Raw genomic sequence first — 16,965 nt, forward strand, 5'->3', positions numbered from 1 at the left:
GATCTCTTAATTACTCAGCTTTTAAATTATTTTTCTTCTGATTGAAGAATGTTTAGAAGGTACTTTAGTGCAAAATGCAGACGTCATATTGCTTTCTAGTTTTATATATTATAAAATACTGTTTTTTTTAAAAAATATTTTTATTCCTTCATTCCTTCATTCATTTATTTAAGAGATTTATATGGCCACCCAACTCAGTCATGGTGACTCCGGGCAGCTTACAAAAATAAAACCCCAAATACAAAACCCACTACATCCCCATCCCCCTGGCAACAATACATTCAAACCACTTGATGGGCTCTACATCAACCTGGGATTCCCAGGCCCGCTGGCAAAACTATGACTTCAGGGCCTTTTGGAAGAGTATTAAGGTGGTGGCCAATCTTCTCTCTGTGGGAAGGATGTTCCACAGGGAGGGAGACACCATGGAGAAGGCTCTTCTTCTCGGTCCCACTAGATGGACCTCCTCAATTGGGGGGGGACCCATAACATACCCTGCCTCCCTGATCTGGTGGGTCAGGTAGATGGAATTGGGAAAAGACGGTCCTTCATTTGTTTCCAGGTCAATGCAAAGTGCTGGTTTTGGGATAGGATCGAAATCTTTGTGTACAAATCTGCCCAGGGCATCCACAGGCAATATAAAGAAAAGTCAAGGTGGCAGCATGATCAAAGCCCCACCCCTTTTTTACATGCATCACTGGGCAAAAAAGTGCTTACAGCTCCTGTTCTAAATTTCCTTTTAGTTAGCTTCATTCTATGACCTGGTCTTAATATTTTGAAAGAATAAAACTTATCCCTGCTCACTTTCTCTACGTGTCATACATAATCGTATTCACTTTAATCATATCTTCGGTCAGCCATCTTTTTTTCTAAGCTAAAGGATCCCATATATCTAGTGTTCGTTAGTTAGTTAGTTAGTTAGTTAGTTAGTTAGTTAGTTAGTATAGCTGCCTGTCTCACATGGGTGGCTCACAACATGAACATCAATGAAAATAATAAAATACAAATAAAGAAAAACAAAACCATCTTAAAAAACGTAAGATATTCAACAACCTAGTTACCAAAAGTGTTCAAAGCCTTCAACATAAACCACTGAATGCACTTCACATCACAACCAGATCCCCAAGCTGATGGCAAAGTTATACCTTCAGAGCTTTCTGAAAGGACATTAGGGTCAGGGCCAATGATCTCCAGGGGAGATGATGTTCCAAAGGACAAGCACCAAAACAGAAAAGGGCTCTTCCTGGGTCCCATCAGATGATACTCCTTAATGGATGGGACCCACAGCATGCCTTTTCTGCTGGATCTGATGGGACAGGTAGACGTAACTGGGGAGAGAGGGTCCCTCAAATAACCAAGTCCCATGCCATGTAGGGCTTTATAGGTCATTACCAGCACCTAAGTTGAACCTGGAAGCATACTGGCAACCAGTGCAGCTCGTGGAGCAGAGGTGACACATGTACTGATCAGAGAGCACCCATAACTGCCCACACAACTGCATTTTGCATCAGTTGCAGCTTCTAGATGCTCTTCAAGGGCAGATCCCTGATCATTGTGGTTGTCCTCTATCAAACTTTTTCCAGATCTATTATGTATGTGTGTGTATGTGTATTCAGATATGGTGACCAGAACTGTACACTATATTCCAGGTATAGACATCCACTAGAATTATATAAGGGCATTATAGTATTGGCATGGAAGTTGCCTTTTTCACAGGTGCTGCACACTGAATTTACATCTTCTTTGAGCTACACTATGGTTCCAATATTTTCCTCTTCATTAGTTTCAGACAGTTCAGACACTATCCTTAAGAATGTGAAGGTAGGGGGATTGTTCCAATGCATCACTTAAATTTTTACTTAAAATGAACTACCTATACTATTTGGTTTACCATTCACCCAATTTAAAGAGATTCTTCTGGAGATCTAAAATTAATATTAATCTGATTAATATAGTATATTTCCCAGGAAACAGATTCAATATTTATCTTTTATGGAATAAAAAACTCTTCAGTTTTTTCTCTCAGTTTTCTTGTAAGTTTGCATTAACTACATATGTGGTTTGTATACTTCCCCATATTCCTTTATATCACCTTTTAAAATGTAAGCTTTAATGTGAAGGTTCAGCGCAACCTGCCACAAACAAATAATAACAGAACAAATAGCAAACATGGGCGAGTTTACTTACCTAAAGCATAATGAAAAAGGTGCATGTTAGAAATAAATGTGAAATATAATACTATTTATCAGGAGATTATTCACAAAGAGAATGGCACATCTGTTACATTTATATAAAACAGTTTAAATATTCATAAAAATATATTATTGTTTTACATATGGTGGAGTTAAGCCAGTCTACATCAATACACTGTACCTTACATCAAGACACATTTTTCATCTAAAATGCTTCAAAGCCTAGATTAATAACTCTACTGCTAAAATACATTTTAGAAACTTAAAATTACTAGTTTGTTTTTCTACAAAACTTCAAGTTAAACACTTATATTTGAATATTAATTGTTAAAAGACAAAAGTAATAGTATTTGCCAAAAGGCCACTCCAATACATAAATGGAACTAAAATTGAACGATTTTGAGAGAGTGGCCAAATACATCTGAGTGGTGGGGTGGGGAATATCTTGGCAACAAAGGCTCACAGAATGGTTTGGTGGCAATGGCTGCTGTAGAAGAAGAAAAAAGAATAGAAGAAGGGAAGGTAGAGAAAGTAAGCTAAGAAGAGAAAGAAACAAGAGAAGAAACAAGAAGAAAAAAAGTTAAAAACCCAAAGACATTAAGCACCTTTAGACTCTAAAAGTATCAAGAAAAGTGTGGAATGAAGAGGTGTTTACATCAGAAAGAACACTGAGAGAACCCTTTTTGAACTCTTGTTGAAGAGTAAAAAAATGTGTATGAGTGCAAAAGTGATCCTACTGATATAAAGAGCTCCAGGGCAAAGAAGAACTCAGAAGGAACAAAAGTATCACAAGCATAACAGTATCCACCAGCAACAATAGCATCCTTCCCATGATGTAGCCCAGTAACATCATCCAGGTGGACTTCAAGACCAAAAGCAGGAACTATTTTTATATAACAGAGGAAAAGCATCAAGTGTGCATGCATGGACACAGTCCAGAAGAATTGCAGAGAGCACCAAAGGGTGCAAACGGCAACCTCAGGATGACAGAGAGGTATGCATGTGGGAGCATGATGGGAATTGAGCAGCAGTAATACGCAATATGGTAAACTACAGTCCTAAAAGTCCTAGAAGACAGGATGAACTTGGAGAAGAGAAGGGTTGGAGAAAAAGAAGGCAGTCTTCTCTTTTTCTTCCCTCCCTCCCTCGCCTCATGTAGAACTAGAGAAGGGTGATGATAGCTTCGAGGAGCCCAGATCCTGAAATGTCTCAAGAAGCAGCTGAGGAGCAGCTGAGGAGGATACAAGAAAGCCAACAAGGACACTCATCCAGTGACTGGGTGTAAACAAGCTGAGAAGAAGCTACAGTGCTAGCAGACAGCCAAGCATTTGCCATAAGAGAAACACTTCCTAAAGGGCACTAGGTGAAGTATGAAGGCAAATGGGAAATATGGCACCACATCAGTGGGGGAAGATGGGTGACAGTTGTTCCAGTGAAATGATAAACTTAAAAGGAAAAGTTTGGAGGAGCTAATGGAAACAGTAGGACTGCCCCAGATAACCAAACACTTGGAAATAGGTTCAACTGGGAACAGGAAGTGACACAAGGTGTGGGGGGGGGAGGCAGAAGATAAATCAGTAAGTATAGAAAATAATCTTCAGCAAAGGATCGTTACCTTGTTGTGGTGCTGGAGCTTGAGCACCTCAATGATGCCATGAGCTAAACCATGAAGGGCCACTCAAGACGGGAAGGTCATGACAGAGAGGTCAGACTAAATGCGATCCCTGGGGAAGGTAATGGCAACCCACCCCAGTATTCTTGCCGTGAAAACTAAATGGATCAGTACAACCAGAGATATGTCGGTATACCATCGGAAGATGAGACCCTCAGGTCGGAAGATGGTCAAAATGCTACTGGGGAGGAACAGAGGATGAGTTCAACTAGCCCCAGACGTGATGACGCAGCTAGCTCAAAGCCGAAAGGACAGCTAGCGGCTAACGGTGCTGGTGGTGAACAGCGAATCCAATGTTCTAAGGATCAACACACCATTGGAACCTGGAATGTAAGATCTATGAGCCAGGGCAAATTGGATGTGGTTATTGGTGAGATGTCAAGATTAAAGATAGACATTTTGGGCGTCAGTGAACTGAAATGGACTGGAATGGGCCACTTCACATCAAATGACCACCAGATCTACTAGTGTGGACAAGAGGACCACAGAAGAAATGGAGTAGCCTTCATAATTAATAGTAAAGTGGCTAAAGCAGTGCTTGGATACAATCCAAAAAACGATAAAATGATCTCAATTCGAATTCAGGGCAAGCCATCTAACATCACAGTGATCCAAATATATGCCCCAACCACAGATGCTGGAGAAGCTGAAGTAGAGCAGTTCTATGAGGATCTGCAGCACCTACTGGACAACACACCTAAAAGAGATGTTATTTTCATCACGGGAGACTGGAATGCTACGGTGGGCAGTCAAATGACACCTGGAATTACAGGTAAGCATGGCCTGGGAGAACAAAACGAAGCAGGACATAGGCTGATAGAATTTTGCCAAGACAATTCACTCTGCATAACAAACAACTCTTCCAACAACCTAAGAGACGGCTTTATACATGGACTTCACCAGATGGACAACACCAAAATCAGATTGACTACATCCTTTGCAGCCAAAGGTGGTGGACATCTATACAGTCAGTAAAAACAAGATCTGGAGCTGACTGTAGTTCAGATCACGAACTTCTTCTTGCACAATTTAGGATCAGACTAAAGAGATTAAGGAAGACCCACAGATCAGCTAGATATGAGCTCACTAATATTCCTAAGGAATATGCAGTGGAGGTGAAGAATCAATTTAAGGGACTGGACTTAGTAGATAGGGTACCAGAAGAACTATGGACAGAAGTTCGCAACATTGTTCAGGAGGGGGCAACAAAATACATCCCAAAGAAAGAGAAAACCAAGAAGGCAAAATGGCTGTCTGCTGAGACACTAGAAGTAGCCCAAGAAAGAAGGAAAGCAAAAGGCAACAGTGATAGGGGGAGATATGCCCAATTAAATGCAAAATTCCAGAGGTTAGCCAGAAGAGATAAGGAATTATTTTTAAACAAGCAATGCGCGGAAGTGGAAGAAGACAATAGAATAGGAAGGACAAGAGACCTCTTCCAGAAAATTAGAAACATCGGAGGTAAATTCCAGGCAAAAATGGGTATGATCAAAAACAAAGATGGCAAGGACCTAACAGAAGAAGAAGAGATCAAGAAAAGGTGGCAAGAGTATACAGAAGACCTGTATAGGAAGGATAACAATATCGGGGATAGCTTTGATGGTGTGGTCAGTGAGCTAGAGCCAGATATCCTGAAGAGTGAGGTTGAATGGGCCTTAAGAAGCATTGCTAATAACAAGGCAGCAGGAGATGACGGCATCCCAGCTGAACTGTTCAAAATCTTGCAAGATGATGCTGTCAAGGTAACGCATGCTATATGCCAGCAAATTTGGAAAACACAAGAATGGCCATCAGATTGGAAAAAATCAACTTATATCCCCATACCAAAGAAGGAAAACACTCAAGAAGGAAGGCTGAGAGAAGGAAGATAGATGCTTCTGGACTGTGGTGTTGGAGGAAAATTCTGAGAGTGCCTTGGACTGCAAGAAGATCAAAGCAGTCCATACTCCAGGAAATAAAGCCAGACTGCTCACTTGAGGGAACGATATTAAAGGCAAAACCGAAATACTTTGGCCACATAATGAGAAGACAGGACACCCTGGAGAAGATGCTGATGCTAGGGAGAGTGGAAGGCAAAAGGAAGAGGGGCCGACCAAGGGCAAGGTGGATGGATGATATTCTAGAGGTGATGGACTCGTCCCTGGGGGAGCTGGGGGTGTTGACGACCGACAGGAAGCTCTGGCGTGGTCTGGTCCATGAAGTCACGAAGAGTTGGAAGCGACTAAACGAATAAACAACAATAGAAAATAATGATTAAAAGAAGCTAAAGCCTAATAATAAAAATAAAATTATAATAATGGAGAAAATTCCAGGAAGATGATTTTCTACCTGAAGGTATAGAAGAAAAGAACAGTGTTTAACATTGTAATCTAAGATAAAAATCAGAACAGAGTAGAAATCAGAATTATAAGGAAATAATGCAAATACAAGAAACAATTACGTTTCTAAGTTTTTATGCATCGGTATGAATAAAGAATAAAGCACAGAACAATAGAAAGCCAAGGTAAGTTATGGTAAAATATAAGCTAAGTTATAATATGAAAAAGAGCAAACCTCTAGAAATATAGAGAGATGCAAGTTAGAACTTTAACAAATAAGAATTCATGCCGTTATTTGTGTAAAGAAGCTAGTTTAATCTGTATACCTTTCCATAATAAAATACTCTTTTTTCCAAAGGTAGCTAAATGTGTTCTGTCAAGTCTGTACCATCTCTATCAGAACTGGAAACAGTTGGTGGGAGAAGTGGGATGCTGCAACCCTGATAGGAGACACTGATAAAGTAATAAATAAGATACTATCAGGTTCCAACAATAAGGTTGGTATAAGTGAATGAAAGCATAGCATGAGAGAGATTGGAAAGGGAAGTACTACCGGCCAGCCAGGTAGTACTAGGCCAAAATAGATTTGAAGCTGGAGATCCACAGCAGTGGCTGTAGAGAAAAGTAAGTGTGGGGGGGGGGGGGGTCAAAATTCCTAAGAGCTATCATTCAGGACTGTCTCCAGCCCAATAAATATCAAATGCATTATTACATTTGGAGGCAGGTACAAGCAAGATAAGAGTATAATCCATTTACTTAAAAAAAAAATAGCTTTTTTTCTCGAAGAGATTTGCTTCCTCTAATCCTACAGGATAGTATTTTATTTGACAAGAAGAGATCTTTGGCTGAAAATCTTCAGGCTAATGGGTCTGATTCCACATTCCTGTTCTGTGATTGGTTAAACAACCTCTTAAAACAATGTATATGATATATTGAACTCCAAAGAGATTTAAATTTGACATCTGGTTATCTTAGGATGGAGGACATGAGAATAAGCCTTGTCCTCCAGGCTATCCTTATGAACCCATCAATGTGAGCAGACAAAGAGCTTGGATGTTGGTATGATTTAACATCTTTCAGGTTTGCTAGCAGGAATATACCGTAAAATTCCACTTTCTAAGCATGTTTTTCTGACACCATTTCCAGAATTGTGAGTTCTCTTTCTTTCTCTTTTTCCTCTTTACTGTTTGCAGAATTTTATTGATTTTTTTTCTCTTCATTGGAATTGTCTGAAATTGTTCTTCTAACATCTCATTTTTTTAGGAACTCCCACCCATCTTGATCTCCATTTTACAATGAGCTTCCATAGAATCCTGCTCACCATTACTCTGCTTTATATAAATATTCACAAACACTTAGCTTTTGTTTCCTTTAACTACCTAAGTTTTTTTTTATTCTGTGCTTTTAAATTTTGTGGCCCTTCATTAACATTTTAGGATGAAATAGTGGTAGCAAACTACAGAAGCATACTGAGAAGTAAATAAAACATACAACTGGGCTTGCATGGTTTAGTTATTTCCATATAAGTACTTATCAGACATCTCAGAGTCTTTTATCCAAGTTGCAAAGCACTTATCTTGATCTAGAATTTATTTAGATTAGGCCCCTTTCAATTAGAGAAAGAGGTCAAAGTTAAAAAAAACATGGCTGAAAGGGCATCATCATAATCTAAATAACTACTCAGGATGTCAGGATGCTCTGTCCTTCTCTACAAATTCTATAATCAGAAATTTCAGTGAAAGTTATTCAAGAGCACCTACATTATGCTGCAATGGTTATTTAATACTACTACACTAATTAATTTTGTATTAATAGATAGAAATGTGTTGAAACTCGTGACTTTTCAAAAAATAGTATTGTATGTCAAAATCTGCTTAAGACGGAGGGTTTGTTATATAATATTTACCTCATTTTAAGAACTTTTACTCAGCAGATGCAATTGTTTTTTGTATTTTTTAAAAAAAACAAATCCTTATCATCATGATAATTTATTAATAATCTTATGATGCGTTTAATGTAAGTGTCCCAAAGCCAAATAAATTTAATATCGTTTCAGTTACTAAGAATTACTGCATATTGATACTAGTGAGGAAAAAGACTTGTAGCTATTTCAACATCTCATTCAGTAAATTAGTTGTGGAATTTCAGAGCAATATAATACAGAAAAAAACAAGCTTTATGGACTTGTTTCTGCTAGTGTTTAAAGCAAGCTTCTTCTGTATGAATTTATAAACTGGGATTAGGTTTATAATATTCAGAGTGGGAAATCAATAGCCCATTTTATATTTAAAGAATAGAGGAAGCATATATCAAATTAAAAATCTGAATGTTTGTGTACATACATAAGGCCCATTGAGCAATTCCTTTTCATAAATATCCATACATTGAACTATACAATGAAGAGTATGTTCTGGTTACTATATTTTTGGTCTTTCCTGCTTGCATTTGAAGATAGTTGTGCTCTGATTTATGCTAGGCCTAAACTGATACATCAGAGAACTGATTATTGTACTATTTTGCACTTATTCTGTATTAATCAAAGCTTTTCTCTCTAGAGATAGTGTATTTCTCTTTTTTGATAGTTGCTTCTTATGAGCTGGCAAGATAAATTAATCCAGTTGATTCTGTACAGATTTTATTGTAATAACAATAAACAACATTTATAGCATTAAGATTCTTATATCAGCTAAACAACAACAAAAACCCTCTGAAGATTTAAAAATTATGAGAAAAAGCAATCACTTCATAAATTTTGAGAATATATAAACTGACAGTAAGAAATATCAATATTCATACATCCCTAATGTGTGTATCTCTATGTGTGTGTTTTATTTAAAGTATAATAGTATAGGATTATATATTTTAAATATATAATATATATTTCCCAGGATCAATTATATTTTGAACCAGGAGTATCCAAATGGTGGCTTAGAAGCCACATTGAGCCAGAATTTCTCATGGCAGACATGGCAGCTATGTCAACAGTCATCATTTGCCTAACGTCACAGCTGAAAATTGCAAAGCAAAGAAAAAAAAAGTTAAATCATATGAAAGACAGGAGAAAGAAGCACCAGATTTAAATTATGGCAGATGTAAGGATTGCACTCTCATGTTATTAGACAGTAATCAATTGTTTAAAATGATTTCAGTCTAATATTCAGTTAAGATTTTTATCTAGCCATGACATGTTAAGCATCTGCTGAGTTCAGTTCAGGGAGCCTGACAATTATTTGGCATGTAAGAGAGTAAAGAACCATTAGAGTGTTGAAGCTTTTAAAACACTTATTATTGCTTGGGAAGGATTTTCTCAAAGATTTCTGAGGAATCCTGGATAGAAGACCAAGCTGGTTATACAGGAACAAAAATAAGCCCAGGACAAAAAAGTTAAAATTCAGAAAGTATTATATACTATCATGGCTGTCCATTTTTTTCCCTTCAAAATTAAAGCATAATCCCAATAATCCTGGGATATCTCTAAAGGAGTTATTGGTCTTCTATCATCACCAATCTCTTTCCAGATTTGGAAATTTCTTTCTTTTTTTTTCCCCTATTCACAGACAGACGTAATACGATTTAGAGGAATGATGCAAAGATACAGAACACCGACTTTTTAAAAATTTTAGAATCAAACTAAACTTAAATCACTTAAAGTGGATTGCAAACGGATTCCCTTAATATCAGAATTCAGTTTAACTTTGTGAAGTGTCCTAGTTTATATCACAAAATGACTCTTAGTCATTCATATTTTACAATGTATCTATAATCTGTTAATCCTTGCCTTCCCTGGCACTATATATATATACACACACACACACGCGCGCGCACACACACACACACACACAGACACATATTCATAAGCTCAATGCTCTGACATATGTCAACTTTCCCAGAACTGTGAGATTCCCTCAGACTTGTGGTTCAACCTATTCATCCCAAACTGTTCTCTCCTCAGTTCCTTCTGGAATATAAAATGGGAGGAAGTACCATCCATTACCATGCTTTGAGTGATTGTTCCACCACCCAGTCATAACAGAAGACTGCCATAGCCTCAACAGTTGTAAGGGTAGTGCTGCTTTGAAACTTATCCCGGAATACCTGTCCCTTGACCCAGCGCTCAACAGGAGTAATTAGCCCCTTCCACTCAGGAACAGTTTAATAATACTTACCTTCAGTGCTCAAATTCATCCTTCAAGCTCTGTCTTAAGGGAGGTAGGGGAGAGGGGGGTTAATAGGGTGAGTTTCCCTGATAGACCTGTGATGATGCAATGGTAGTTAGGCTCACTGTAACAAAGATATCAAGATGTTCTTTGCAAAATTAAAACATCTGGACGCAGGCACATCTGCCTTACAGCCGTAGACATCTAAAAGTATTGAGAAATGGAAGAGGAGGTTGTTAGTTATTCCAGGAGTTGTTCTGTGAGTGTGGACTGGCAATACTGTGTGTATCACGGAAGAGTAATCTGCAGATGAAGCGAGAGATCCGCTGAGCAAACTGACTGGTGGAAAGGACTCCCATTTTTGTAAAACAACCAGGTTAACATAGGTGCTAGGATCCAAGAAGCTCAGAAAAGAGTTGTTTTTTCCCCTTCCTGTTCTCCTCTCTAGGACAGAAGCAAGCCCAAATGTGAAAGCTCAGAAAGAAGCTGTGTGAGGGAGGGAGGAAGTGGAACAGCTAAGACACTGTAAAAAGTCCTTTTTGAAATTGAACTGCATATGCACGGTTTATTAAGCTAAGGCCACTGTATATACTAATGATCAGGAGGAGTCTGGTAGCACCTTTTCCAACGGAAACATTTTATTGAAAGGCATCTTACCCGAGCTGCAGCTCACAAAACCTTATTCCTTCTGATTTTTTCCTGCTGTAGAGTAACATACAGTAGCTCTCTTCCTACAATGTATGTATTAATGATCACTGTAAGTAGAGGAGAACTGCATGCCCATGACTAGGGAGTTCCTGTCCCTTTTCCTGCCCTCTGACAATAACCATCAGTTCTCATTTGATATTATTCTCATTAATATTTTCTTATCACTGTTTCTATACTTTTCATAAAATAGCAGCAAGATTTCTGAGTTTTCCCGAGCCTGACATTTTTTATGATGAGAAGACATTTCTTATATGTGAAACTTCTATGCTAATCCCTCTATTTTATAATCATGGCACAAAATTTCATACCTCTTTTCTGAAATTTATTTCAGAAAAAAAATCTATTGGGTAACAGCAGTGAATCATAACCTATATAATACAACATTTAAAAAGTAAGCCCAACATAACCAGAAACAGTAACATTATACACAACAAATGTAGAGCAGCCATCTCAAATCCAATGTCCTCTGGATCTTTTGGACTTCTGCCCCAATAATTTGCCAAACAGAACAGCCAGTAGCTATGATGGTTGAGGATTAAAGAAGAGCAACAGATTGAAAGATGGATGAATGGACAGACAGTGCACACACTTCTATGATTTTTTAAAAAATAACATTCACTGTACTCCTATCTTAGAATAGTGCATGCTGGATTAGAAAATATAAAATTTTACAGAATTATCTGAGGATAAGCATAAAGCAGCTTTGGACTACAATAATCTACAGTCGTAGGTGATAGGGTTTATGAAAAGGCCATCTCCAAAAAAGATATTATACAAGGCCTAAACTGTATAATAAAAAGATACCAGAACACTTGTCTAAGCAATTTTTCTTTCTTTTTCTTTTCACACCATAAAACAGAGCTGCAATTAGACGTCTCTCTGAATTAAGGAGATACCTGTAAGTCAGAAAATACAGTATGCATCCTGCCTCATCAGTAAAATCACAATTCACCATATGAAATAGACAACTAAGATATGCTTTCTGCCATTATTAATGAAAGCTGACTTACCAGAACTGCACATTCCACATCCAGAATTTTTTCTGGTTGTGATGGCATACTATGTATGTCCAAGGAGAACCACACTTTGCAGCATGATGACTTGTATTCTGAGTACATGAAAGAGAGAGAGAGAGAGAGAACGAGAACTGAGTCTCAGCTGAAGGCTTATTCAAGCACTTCATGTATAGAAAACCTTTACAAACTTTAGTATTTTTTTTTAATCCATTCAATCATGTCCGATTCTCGGAGACTGCCTGGACAAGTCCCTGCAGTTTTCTTGGTAAGGTTTTTCAGAAGTGGTTTGCCATTACCTCCTTCCTAGGGCTGAGAGAAAGTGACTGGCCCAGGGTCACCCAGCTGGCTTTGTGCCTACAGTGGGGACTAGAATTCATGGTCTCCCAGTTTCTAGTCTGATGCCTTAACCACTACACCAAACTGACTCTCACAATATTTAAATTAGATAGCTGCTTTTGGAATATCCTGACTATTTCAAATATACTGCCAAGGAGCAGAATGAGTTGAGAGATTTATTGTCTTAGGCTTATTGGAGTAAAAGTTGTTATTATTTAAATGCCAATTAACCTATTTCAAAAAATCCTGATTGATGTTTTAAAAGTTTGAACCAAAACAGTTTGATAAATGAATTTTTCAAATATTTCCTTACATGACAAATTTGAGATGCGTATTTCACTGGACATTTTGTGCTACTGAGCCAAAGGAAGGCAAGTAGACAGATCTTCCTCTTTTGGATAGCCAGACTGGTCCAGACAGTTCAACAGTTGCCCATGTCTTTTGCCCACTAACCAATATTCTAAATGAGAGGTTGTTCTCTAGGAGAGGTGATGTAGTGACACACATTATTCATGCTTGGATGATGACTTGGTGGAAACAACTCATCTTCTTCAAGATTCCCTGCTGAATTATCTTGACCTCTCACTAGAGAGTGATTGAGGACTAGACTTATACCACACCTTCCAGACTATTACCAACATGGTGCTATCCCTCAGTCACCAGCTCACCTGGCTTAGACTTGGAACCAGTAACTATATTAACTAAATGATACACACTGAAATATAGGCTGGAGACCTCAGCCACTGTGCCACTAAGTGAAATGCGCTGAGGTACACAGTCAATATGCCATCTTAGTGATGCATACTGGATGCCTTAGACAATGAAACACCTTTTAACACACACACACATACACACACACTGATTGATTTGATTTGATTAATATAGCTGATTTATATACTGTCAGGCTCTCTTCAACTGAAGCTTCACAGAAACTTGACATGACACAGCAAGTAATGAATTTTTATTGACTTAAGCCATGCCCAACAGCTGATTGCCTTGTAGTCAAGGCTATTGCCTCAATCTTAGACATTTTTAGTTTAACTTCAGCATCTTTGAAAAGCATCCCAACTCTAAGCACACCAACAAAAAACTAATGTGAAAAACAGTGGACCTCTGGAGGCTACAGAAGGGGTGCTGGAGGGCCACTATTTATATTATTTATACTTCTGAGATAGAATATATTGACAGAAGTATACACATTTTTGTAAAGTATATTGGTTATTAGCCAATATTAGCCAGAACCTTATATTCTTAGCATAAATGTTAAACTCAAACAATAAAAACTGATAACCAATATTAAAATTGCAAAAGAATGAAATGGTTAATGTTCTTACCATATCTACTGACAAAGAACCATTACCAGATTTTCACTTGTACCATAATGCCAATTTATACTTGCATACATTGATCACATAAACCTTTTAGTTAATATCTGAACAAACTTTTAAACTTTTCCTGGAATTAAATATATTCTCAATGGAAACATATTTATGCTACAGTATTGTAACACTGGGAAAAACCACAGTCTGATTATAAATAGAAAAAACATGTTCTCTAAACAACAAAGCAATACCTATCTTAGAATCAGGCAGAATGCATTATTTAAGGAGAATCTGGCTTTACATATAAAATAAGTATTTCAGTGCAAAATGAGTGATAGAACATTTAAGCAGACTAATAATAAACCTACCTGTAATGAAAAACCTACCAGTATTTTCTCTGTTGCCTGTTTCCAGCTTCTCTGTTGATGATTTCCAAGAGTACTGAACACCATCTGGCTCCTCCAGTAAATAGTTTTGTTGATACTGCTGCTGTTCTCTATCTTCAGCAACAAATACAATTATACCTAAGTAAATAGATACCAGATGTTCTATTAACCAAAGCATCAGTTTCATAAGACCAATTGTTATCTTCAGCCCAATGTTGATATTGTGCTTAATTATAGAAAAAAAATCCAAATTTTTAATTGAAATTTTAAAAATGGAATTTTTTTTCATTTGGAAAAAAAATGAAAATATTATTTCAACAATGCAGCAAAAGTTAAAAATTCTGAGATCCTTCCCAAAAAGGTTTGTGGTAATATCCTTATTTGTGGTGGGAATAAGCAAGAGTCCAGCTGGAACAGCTTCAGAAATTATTTCCTCCGCCTCCTTTCCTCTCCCTTGGGGAACTTTTCATCAAAGCACTTTGTGGTTGTGAGGTAGCGGGGTAATAAGGAAGAGGAGGCTAGCTGAAGTAAGGTTCTATGATGATCTTCCTTTGTCTTCCATTCATAACTCTTTCCCACAGTTAATACAAAGAAAACAATACAGATTACAATTGTACTGGATTTTCATGGACATAGTATATTTGCATATATATTTGCACCAGTTACGCCCCTTCCTGGACCAGGAGGCCCTTCAAACAGTCACTCATTCCCTTGTTATCTCTCATATAGACTATTGCAATGCGTTCTACATGGGGCTACCCTAGAAAAGTATCCGGAAGCTCCAGCTGGTCCAGAATGCAGCTGTGTGAGCTGTTTTTGGTGCCCCCAGAAGGGCACATGTAACACCACTGCTGCGCAAGCTGCATTGGGTACCAGTCTGCTTCCAGGTCCAATTCAAGGTGTTGGTTATTACCTTTAAAGCCCTACATGGCATGGGGCCAGGTTACCTGATGGACCGCCTCTTCCCATTACATCAACCCGTCCCACCCGATCATGCAGAGAGGGCATGCTGCGGACCCCGTCTGTAAGAGAATTTCATCTGGGGGTTCCAGGAAGCGGGCCTTCTCTGCAGTAGCTCCCACCCTGTGAAACTTGCTGCCCCCGGAGGTGAGATTGGCCCCATTGTTCCTGGCCTTTCGGTGGAGTCTGAAGACCTGGTTCTGCTGCCTCGCTTGGGGTGGAGAGGGGAATAGATCTACATGGGGTTGGTTGCTACAGACCACTCCTCCCACACTTGGACTGTATTAGATTCTTCACCACTTGGATTCTTTATTTTTACCTCTATTTATATTATTTATTACTGTATTTTATTCTGTGTATTTATGGTTATGATTTTAATCGATTGTTGTAAACCGCCCAGAGTCCCCCGACGGGAGGAGATGGGCAAGGATAAATTAGATAAATAAATAAATTTGCTTGTAAGATAGTCTCTAGATTACAGACCCTAGCTTCAATAGTGTGAGCGTACATGAGGTAAAACTGGACCTTGGCGACACTTGTGGTGTATTGTTCAGAATGTGCCAAAAGTGACAGGGACTATCTATACTGTTAGCAGGTCACATCCTGGTGTACTTTTGGTGATGTGCAGTGTTGTTTTTGCACCAAACCTACTTTTTGGAATTATGGCCAAAAAGTTCAAAGAAACATCCAAGCCTGGCTACATTTTGCAAAAACCTACATCAAGTCTGACAAAAACATATGTAGTTTTATCCACATATGGGGGGAAAAAAACCATCCATATCTCCAAGGAGTAATACATCTACAATTTCAAGAAATTGAAAAGGCTTTTAATAGAACTTTATTTTATTTAGGATATAAATTGTGATAAGAGATATTTCTTCTCGATTCAGTCTAGAAACATATTATGAAGGATCTTCCTTCCTCATTTTGGATTTGCTTTTCTAGAATCCTTGGTAAATTTTTCACATGTATAGCTATTCCATTTTTTTTCCATCTGTCCAAGGCCACAGATTTGAGAAAGAGATATTTACATTCCAGCCAATTCACCCTGTCATTTTTAATATTTTAATATGAATTTTTAATTCTTTAATTTAATGTTTCTGCTAGTTCTAATTCAGCTTTCCTCTTGTTCAGTTCTGTCTGCTGCAACTTCTGAACTGAAGACAATTCCAAATGTCCTGTAAACAATTTTTTAAATCTCTTTATTCTGACATTCTACTTGAGTTGTTAACTTGTTACATCTGTCATTAATATCAGTCTTGAGAGAGTCCAGTTTTGTTTCCAAATGTTCTGTTTGCCAAATTAATTTAGAAAGACTATCTTGTACTGTATGCAGCTCACCTGTAACAAATTCTTTAAATTGGGGAAAGGAAGCAGAAGAATCAGGCTGGGTTTCTTCCAATTTAGATTCTTCTCTATTATCTTCCCCCAACTCATTTTGGAGAAATAAAAAGTGATCTTACACCCAGAATTTCTATTCATCAAATTGAACCAAAGCCAATTATAACATTGAGAGTAGAAGATCAAATAAAAGAAAGTTCAGTAATACTTAATATAGCATAGCCAATTAATACAGTATGAGAGGAAATAAAATAAAGAAAGCATATTCTGCTATAAGTATTAAGCAATCAGTTCAGATATTAAGAACTGAATTTCACTACATTTCATATCATTTCAAATGGGCATGTCCTTTCAAATAGACATACTGTACTTTATGTTGGAGCTTCCCTCTGTATTTAAGAAAAATTAGAAAAACGAAAAACGGAGCTGATTTGAACTAGTTCAAACAAATTAAGTGGCATGTATTTGGTTGAAATAAACTTCTTCAAATATCTCCAAATTACTAACATTTTTAGCTGTATAGTTGCACTGGAGTTTTATGTCAGAGCGAATTTCCC

The 16,965-nt window shown here is 37.7% G+C and overlaps 1 protein-coding gene across 1 annotated transcript in view; it reads right to left on the reverse strand.

Moving 5' to 3' along the window:
* The window catches only part of CFAP47 (cilia and flagella associated protein 47), a 230,371-nt gene that overhangs the window by 84,326 nt on the left and 129,080 nt on the right, over positions 1 to 16,965 (reverse strand). The window contains exons 51-52 of the mRNA XM_063304691.1: positions 14,108 to 14,245; positions 12,058 to 12,155 (exon numbers count right to left, since the gene is read on the reverse strand). Of these exons, the coding sequence (XP_063160761.1) occupies positions 12,058 to 12,155; positions 14,108 to 14,245 (236 nt within the window). The remainder of the gene's footprint in view (positions 1 to 12,057; positions 12,156 to 14,107; positions 14,246 to 16,965) is intronic.

Source organism: Candoia aspera, chromosome 5 (assembly GCF_035149785.1).
Source record: "Candoia aspera isolate rCanAsp1 chromosome 5, rCanAsp1.hap2, whole genome shotgun sequence".
Classification (NCBI taxonomy): Eukaryota; Metazoa; Chordata; class Lepidosauria; order Squamata; family Boidae; genus Candoia; species Candoia aspera.